General features: G+C 40.5%; 1 protein-coding gene across 1 annotated transcript; it reads right to left on the bottom strand.

The window, feature by feature from the left end:
* Positions 1–381: 381 nt before the first annotated feature.
* Positions 382–9,230, bottom strand: LOC149309140 (keratin, type I cytoskeletal 19-like). The gene is made up of 9 exons (XM_089531176.1): positions 8,508–9,230; positions 6,356–6,438; positions 5,807–5,963; positions 4,985–5,149; positions 3,078–3,203; positions 2,667–2,890; positions 2,593–2,597; positions 1,632–1,934; positions 382–456 (listed from the first exon to the last, which is right to left on the bottom strand). Exons 1-9 carry the CDS (start codon positions 9,228–9,230, stop codon positions 431–433), a joined length of 1,812 nt encoding a protein of 603 aa, XP_089387302.1. The 3' UTR covers positions 382–430.

The following is a 9,230-nucleotide window of genomic DNA, read 5'->3' as shown; positions in this document are numbered from 1 at the left end:
TCTTATTAAAACAAATATACGGTATTTCCCTTCTCCACAGCTGTAACTCTTTGTGCACACCTTGAATGCTTGCTTGTCAAAAATAACACAGGACACTCGGATTTTCTGTTTGCATCAAGCAGCAATAGACTTTATTGGACAATCCTCAGCAATATCAGAAGCTGAAAGCCAGCCCCTAATTTTTTAAAAAAAGGTGAGAGCAAGTCCTGCAAGAAGGAGCTATAAAGAAGAAACAAATGGTAGGCTTCACAAGTTAATTGGCTGCAAAGGACACTTATGTAGTGACAGCCTAGGCAGAGTCAAATAGCTAGAGGGAGCAATCCCCTCTGTCTAGAGAGTCCATGCAGAGAATTTTGGCAGTCATGCTCTTCCTCTATTGTCAAAACGACTTGGAGGGTTTGAGATTGCAATGTCATTGTAAGGCAATTGGCTATTCAATGGATTTCCTTCCAAGACCTGTTGATAGAGAAGGGAAAAGAAGAAGGGAATTAATAAGACTTTAGGGATAGCAGGAATACAGTAGCACCTGGCGGCTTCTGTGTCAATGGAGTGGTAATCCACAACAGGTTTCAACCAAAAATTTAAAGAAGGTATCTAAGGCACTGAAACCTATTTTGCTTTAAATAAAAATAAAATCCAAGGTGCTCTGTCTATTTGGGGGTAAGGATATCTGCTCTAAGCTGTGACTAAATCCTGGAACAGATTCATAGCCCCGCTGACATAGGAGTGTGAGTGAGAACAATGAGGCATTGCTGTCTTTTACAACTGATTTGCTGGATTTAATTCTTAGAACCCTAGAAGTGAGAAGGTTCACAAAGTTTAAAGTCTGCCTCTTATTATAACAGAATGGGAAATGTCTATAAAACAATAATGCAACATGTGGTTTCACCATCATTCCTGCTCTCACTTACAAGTGTTTTCTTGATGAGATCGTTTTTTGTTTTGAATTCATCCCATTTAGAGGGCACCAAGAAAAAGATCATGCTAGAGCTGAAGGTACATTTCACAACTCCAAAATAAACTTTACTGCCTATCAGTATACTTCAAACTGTAACCCATCAGGTTGTTATTAGGGCAAATCAAAAGTGCCACAAAATTGTGCAAGTATTTTGAATGGTCTTAATATATTACAGTGAGTCATTGTTACCCACTGGAGTTTGGTTCCAGAACCCCCTTCCCCCATGGATACCAAATTCCCTTAAATACAATGGCGAAGTAAAATAGTGTCCCTTACATAACATGGCAAAATCAAGGTTTGGAATGTACATATTTTTAAAAAATATATTTTTAAGCTGTGTATGCTTGAATCCATGGATAAGGAAAGACACACAAGCATAGTTCTGCTCCCCCTCCACCAATCTAGATGTTTCTTTCCCTTGAAATCTCATGGGGTTAGTTGAACCTATTAGCTCTCAACTGGTTCCTGGCCAATGTCTGCAAGTTTTTTTTTCATTATTTTTTTCCTCCTAAGATTAAAGAAACTTCATAACATTTGAAATATCACATATTAAATTTCCCCAATGTATTGTGAAAATGTTAAGGAGACATGTTAAAGCTCAGACAAAATGGCCCTTGTATGTACCCTTGGAATTTCTTTCTTTGGCACTGTACTGACAAGGAATAGGACTTACATGAAGAGCCTCCACCTCCTCCAATATGACTGCCACCGATGCTTCCTCCACTGATTCCACATGAACCTCCACCTCCTCCGATGCTTCCTCCACTGATCCCACATGAACCGCCACCTCCTCCGATGCTTCCTCCACTGATACCACCACCGCTCATGCTTCCTCCGCCAATTCCGCACGAACCACCACCTCCTCCAATGCTTCCTCCACTCATGCCGCCTCCGCTGATGCCTCCACCACTGATGCCTCCTCCACCAATTCTTCCAATGCTACCCCTTCGACCACCTCCATATCCACCTCCGTATCCTCCTCCATATCCTCCTCCTCCTGAACAGCTGGAAAAGAAACACAAAATGATGAATCTCCTTGCAAACTCCATCTTAGAAAAAGAACATTATTATAGAACCTGCCTTGTAGGTTAGACATCAACTGCTGACCTACACCCATACTTTCCATTTAGAATGAGATAGATATGTGCCTAAGTTTATGGAGAGATATAATATATGGGGACTCTACAGTATTTTTCTAGTGTAGAAGTGGGCAACTTGTGGCCTTCAAAAGGTTGTTGGGCTCCAACTCCCATCAGTTAGCATGGCCAGTGATGACCAATGCTGGTAGTTGTATTCCTACAAAATCTGAAGAGCCACAAGTTGCCCACTCCTGGGCTGGAGGAACTTAATATGAGGGCACTCATATTTTCACTCATCACACTCATCTATTGACCATATTCCTCCTCAATATAAGAGTTGTAGTATGGTCAGTAAATGCATAGCAGAAACAAACCAGTTTATTCTAGAAATGTATGTAGGCAAGCTTATTGAGGTCCTTTACTGGCAATATTACAGCAACACAATGGATAGAGAGCAAGTCTCACTTACTTTATTTGCTGTAAATGGGCAGAGTTTGGGAAAAGTTTTTTCCCCACTATAGCTCCCAGAAATGTCCAACTAACATGGACAGACACTGCTACTTGTTCTTTGAAGTGAAGATATCACCATAGTGGATTCAAGGGTCTAAGTTTTACTACAGTCAACATACATTTCTTGCTGTCCTTCCTCAAGCAGCCGGCGGTACTGGGCAATCTCTTGCTCCAGGCGTGTTTTGATACCAAGGAGCAATTGATATTCTTGATTCTGGCCCTCAATCTCCATTCTGAGGCTGGCCAGTTCTCCTTCTACTGGCTCGATCATGTTCTGAATCTGTTGCAGCTGCATGTTATATCGACGTTCTGTGTCTTCCAGACTGGTCTGTAGAGACTGGATCTGAGATCAGAAAAGAAATACGCATGGGAGTTGGACTTTAGAAATAGGGGCTAACATGCCTTGATGAAAGGCAAAAATAGAAGTCATTTTTAGGGAAAGATGAGAAATGCAAACATTTGGCCATAACCAACTGGACTATTAGAAGTGATGACTTTCCTATTGTTTTGTAAAATGTGCAATGTCATACCATGCTGAGTGAAGACTGCAGCTCAATCTCCAGCGTCTGATATTCCCGTCTCAAATCTGAAACTTGCTGGTTTCCTGAGCTTATCTCCAGACCACTTGAGCAGACCTGTTGACGAACCTCTTCCATCTAAAAGACATGAATGAAGCATATGTGATTTACAGGGCAGTTTCCTTTTGGGGACAGGACAAGTTAGTGAGCATAAAGAAAGTAGAGTTACAAGTTTAGTATGGTCCTAACCAGATGCATATAGTAGCATCCCAATTTTCTGCATCTGAATATAGCTAATCTTATTTAAAAGTTTTCGATTGCCTTTAGCAATGGATGGCTGGGAGCAGTCAGATCTTCATGTGTTTATTTTTCCTGTTTATGAATTGTGATTTAAAACAAAAACAAATCAAAAAACCCTTCCAATGAAAATTCATTTTCAGTAGGTTAGTTTGAACCAGACTGGATAGCCCTTTGTAATCTCTCATCAAATTGTGTGTTTTCACTAAATTTTCTCACAAAATTGTAAGCTGCTAGATGATAGTTTAGGATACATTAGGGTGGTCCTCTACAGAAGACAACCCACTCTTTGAACCTGACCTCTGTTTGAAGACTGTCCAATCTAACTCATGTTTAAGGCTCAAGAAATCTAAGAAGGAAGGGCAATAAGGGTCTTAAAGTTGTCCATCCAGAGTTGCCATGTGAGCAGGTTTGAGTAGCTCACCAGATCACAAATTTACCCAATAGGGTGAGATGTACTATATTTCTCTATAAATTATACAAATGATTTTTCTGTTATCATCTATATATATCAAGTAGCATATGCAAATTTTATCTTTGTCTCATTTTCTTTCTTTCTTTTTTTTCTTTTTTCAGTGATATTTTTCTTCTTCTTTAGCAGTTTATGATAACTTAATGTACAGTACTTTCTGTCCTGCAGGATTCTGTTTATAGTCCACCCCTCATAACATTTCTAAGATCTGATGCAACTCATAGGGTTCCCAGATCTCAGGTCATTCTCCTCTAGTCTGTGGTAAGAGGAGAAGGAATCTCAGCAAAGTGTGCTACCTTGAAAATGTGTGTGTGCATTTCTCATTGAGAGCCAGCATGGGGTAGTGGTTTGAGCATTGGACTATGGCTCTGGAGATCAGGGCTTGATTCTCCTCTTGACCATAGAAATCCACTGGGTGACTTTCGGTGAGTCACATTCAGAAAATCTCATGATAGATTCTTAGGGTTGCCCACTTGTTTAAATGTTTCTATCTGTGAGCTGGCTTGGGTCCATTCTGGGAGAAAGGCAGCAAACAAATGTAATAAATAAAGAAATATTCCTCACTTGTTACAATTGGTCTTATTTATTTGAATTGCAACTGTGATTGATGCTTAATGGATCATGCTCAATGACATTACCAAGGCTCTTCCCTAGGTCTCAGGTTTTGGCATTGAAATCTCAGGGCCTAGGATAGTCCTGGCCTGACAAAACTAGATGTGATGGATATTGACAGGAGAGAGATATAACATTCATTTCCTGTTTATGGGCTTCCTAGAGCATTTGGCCAACTGAATGCTGGGAACAGATGCACCACTTCACTGTTCTCACTGGGCTTATCTTCTTATATTAAAATAGTCCTCTTATTCTTCTTACATATTATTCCATCACCCCATGTCCTTTCTCTCTGGCTTCCATCATATTTTCCCTGTCTTCCAAGATTGCTTCTCCAAGGCCTAAACATCAGTGCCATTGGGTGACAACCTAGATGCAACTCTATCCTACTTTTCTCCTTGGGATAAGTCTGTTGCTCAGGCCCTTGCAAAAGGCTCCCTCAAAATATCCCAAGAGTGTTGACAAAGGAAGAAGTCGCCTATGGTGCATTTCTAATTGCTGTTGAGGGGAAAGGGATATATAAATATACACCACTTACCTTACTTTCATACCAGGCTTGCACTTCTCTGCAGTTTTGATCAATGATGTTTTCATATTCAGCCCTGAGCTGATCAAGACGTTGCTTCAGATCCTGGCCAGGAGCGGCATTCACCTCAACATTGACATCACCAGGACCACGTTGACTTCGCAGTTCTCTCAGGGTCTGTAGTGGTGGAGAATGAAATACAAATGCTAAACAAGATTCTTTTAAAAATTTAAATGCTTGTTTCTCTATTAATTATATCAGATAGGGAAGAGATATAGAAAACAGTATCCTTCTCCAGGGTTAAAAAAGGCAATTACCTTGAAAGAAAAAGCACTAGAACTCTATAAAAGGAAATTCTAAATACCTAACTAGAGCAAACAATCCAGGCTTCTTCAGGATGGAGCCATAACAGTTAAAATGGAATAAAAGTATTGTAACTGAAATGTAGATACACATTACAATTCGATGGCCAAAATCCGATTGGAAGTCCCAATTAGAGTAGAACTACAAAATGAATTTTTCAATGGCAAGTCAACTCTTATGCAAATCCCATTGACGCTATGGGTCTAACTGGAAGTAACAGGGACTCTATGCTGCTTGAAGGCTATTCATTCCCTTAATGCTTTTTCATGGGGCAAGTGATCTGGTGCAGCCTATTTAAAAAGAGGAAAGTTGCTTGGTTGGTAGAACTGATGTTTAATGAAGGTGGAGGCCTTACCTGGTATCATCTAATTCATAGTTTGAATTTCACACTCAACCTAAATGAAAAGCTTGGTGGCTATACCTGAAGGCTTGGTTGTTATTGTTTTGTTCATGGTTGACTAGTGCACTTACCTCCTGGTGGTTCTTCTGGAGACAGATCAACTCCTCTTTCAGAGATTCAAACTGAGCCTCCAGATCGGACTTAGAGAGAGTCAGTTGATCTAACAATGGGCGCAACCCATTGATATCAGCCTCAACATTCTGGCGGAGACCAGCTTCAGTTTGAAACCTAATACAAAGGAAATGGCAGAGAAAGAACCATGACTGACGAGTACAAAAAGTAAAGCACGCTTTAGGGAGCAAAGGCCAACACCCTCTGAATAACTCAATTCAAGACTGAGCATGTTCAGAGGCAACACAATGGTGGCCAGCTGACTGTTGGGGGAATAAGTCAATGGAAAACTGAAGGAGAGGAATGGAATGAAATATTTTTGGAAGAGGGCATGGACAGTTGATTGCAGCTATGGAGCACTCCGCACTGGAATATACTGTTCTCTCTCCTATCGTTTGTATGATTGTCAGCCAAGCTGAATGCCTTTTCAAAAGCCATGTATATATTTCTCATGCAAAATCTCAAAGAGCTAGATTTAGAAAAAGTGGATGAAAACAAATTGAACTTACTTCAGTTTAAAATCATCAGCAGTCATCCTGGTGTTATCAATATTCAGAAGATACTTGTTGTAATCATCAATTTCATTAACAAGCTGGAATATATGAATAAAAGAATTTATGTCTAGCCAAAATGTTTGTTCCTGGAAAAAGTTATAAAAACATAACAAGACACTAGTTCACCTTTCCCAAACCTGTCACCCTCCAAATGTGCCAGGCTATGTCTCCCATCAACCCTAGACAGCATGTTATTGGCCTCTATAGATATTTAGATTGGTTTGTCTAAGTGAAAGTATTTTGGTTTTGACATCACTCTGAATTAAAAAGTTGAGGAATGAACACAGATCTACCACACTTTCACTACTCATCTCACTTCACTTTGTCTTTTTATTGCTGTACTTGTTTGATATAGATGGATACATAGATAGACAGACACACACACTTTAAAATATAGTAACAATATAGCAATAGCAATGTTCAAATTGGTTTCTGAGGCTCAGATCTATAGAGATGATGAGTACAACAGTTATTATTATAAGGAATAATACTGGGGTGAATATTAATAGTAACTTGACTTAACATGATTCAATTATAAGCATACATGGCTTGGCTGAGCTGATATTTCCCTGGATTTCAATAGGTTCCTCCTCCCCCTGCAACTTCTACATGGACATGAGCCATACACCACTGAAAGAAGGACACCATGATCACTGTATACCATCAGCCAGCCCAACATTTTGGTTTTATCATTCATCACTGGAAGTAGAATAGAACAATTTTCTAGATCCTTTTGAATAACCGTTGAGTTATATTTCCTTATTGTGAAGCAGGTCCATTTAGATATCAAAAATAGTCAAGAGTCCTATCTTATCTGACGGTGGCCAGAATCTTTCTATTGGAAAAGAAGGTAGGCTATTACTGCATTGAATCATAGCATCTTTGTGATGAAGTTGCTTGTAATCATATGGCATGGGTGGGAAAATGTATGGCTCTCCAAAAATGTTGGGCTGTAACTCCCATCATCCTTGATCACTGGCCACACTGGCTAAGACCACTAGGTGCTGGATTCTAATAAGATCTGGAGAGCAAGAGGTTCTCTGTTTCTTACAAATAGGTGTTGGTTTCATAAAGAGCAAAGAGGTCTATCTGAAAGTATACATTTGGACTTTAGGTAGAAGCTCACACGATCTAGTGCTCCTTAGTCTCTGCACATAGAAAATTAGACATCGGGGGGAAAGATTTTCCACATTTCCCCATGATATGCTAGTTTTCTAAAGTGTTCTTGTTTTGAGAGAACTAGGCCTTCTTTGCTTCACATTTACAACTTACAAGAAAGGAGATCAGGGAGGAGATACTGTATGAAATTAAGGCACTCAGGTTCTATTAAGTAATGGTAGAACTCTACCCATAGTTTCCTTTATTTATTTATTTTAACCAGCTGCACTGCAAAATCAAATGCTCATGGCCAGAGTTTGCACAAGTTACTTTTAGAGACTACGACTTCCAGAACACTTCAGCCAACATGGCCACATAAGCACAGAAATCTGAAAGTTGTACTCCAAAAGGTAACTTGTTCAAACTCTGCACAGAGCAGTTACTGGTTATTTTGTGCTCTGGGCACTCTGGTGTCTCTTTGCTACTTTTTTAATCAGAACATTAATTTATGCTTCTTCTTCCTAGTTTCACCTGAAATGTATTTTTGAAACATTCTGTTGATTTACATATTCTTAGTACATCATTCTTCTCTAAGAAGTCAGGACAGATGTGACCCTACAGAGGTTATTGGAGTACAGCTCCCAGCATTCCTTGCCAGCATGCATGTTGAAGAAAGATAATGAGAGTCGCAGTCCACTGGGCCACAAATTGCCTATAAGCCACTTTGAATCCTATTTGGGGAAATGTAGAATATACATTCAATAAATAAATAAATAAATAAATAAATAAATAAATAAATAAGCTTTTTTTCCTGCTCCTTAAATTTATTCCATTACAGTGATAAATAATCTATGATATATGCTCTGTTTAAATATCTGTGGCCTTAAAAATGAGCATGTTATTTACAGTGTGCTAAACATTGCTTAAATATCTATCAAATGCTTCTCAGATGAATAGCAGCCTGAGCATCCAAGGCTATAAAAGGACTGCTTAAAATGAGAGATCATACCTCATTGTAGAGCTGGTCAATTTCTTGGTAATAGGGGGCGTAGTCCCTTACAGTGCCCACATCACCATGTTTTTGGTACCACTCTCTGATGTACATCTCCAGCTGAGCATTTTCTTCTTCCAGGTGTTTCACCTTGTCCAGGTAATTGGCCAGGCGGTCATTCAGGTGCTGCATGGTTGACTTTTCATTGTTGGAGAGGAGGCCCCCTTCTCCACCCCCCATACCAAAACTACCACTGCTGAATGGGTGGAAGCCACCTCCGTAGCTACCACCCCCATAGCTGCCACCACCATAGCTGCCACCTCCATAGCTGCCACCACTGTAGCCGCCACCACCATAGCCACCACTGCCATAGGAAACCCCACCATAGCCTCCACCATAGCATCCACCACCGTAGCCCCCACCTCCGTAGGAGCTACCACCATATATTCTCCCCCTACTTATTCTTCCACAGCTCCCGCTGCTGAAACCACCTCCTCCATAGCAACTCCTGGATCCTCCTCCTCCATAACTTCTTCCAGAAAATCCCCTGGATGATGAAGAAGTGCTGATTCTGGTACTTCCACCACTACCACCACCAACACCACAGACACCACCACCGATGCGTCCAGAACTTCCTCCACTGATGATGCGGCTGCCACCTCCTCCACTGCTAATACCACAACTTCCACCTCCACCTATGCTCCCTCCACTGCTGCCACCTCCCTTAACGCCGCAACTCAT

This window comes from Sceloporus occidentalis, unplaced genomic scaffold, assembly GCF_023333645.1.
Source record: "Sceloporus occidentalis isolate IW3139 unplaced genomic scaffold, rSceOcc1.0.p SCAF_7, whole genome shotgun sequence".
Lineage (NCBI taxonomy): Eukaryota > Metazoa > Chordata > Lepidosauria > Squamata > Phrynosomatidae > Sceloporus > Sceloporus occidentalis.
Note: the sequence above shows the minus strand (reverse complement) of the source record. Positions and strands in the feature narration are given on the sequence as shown.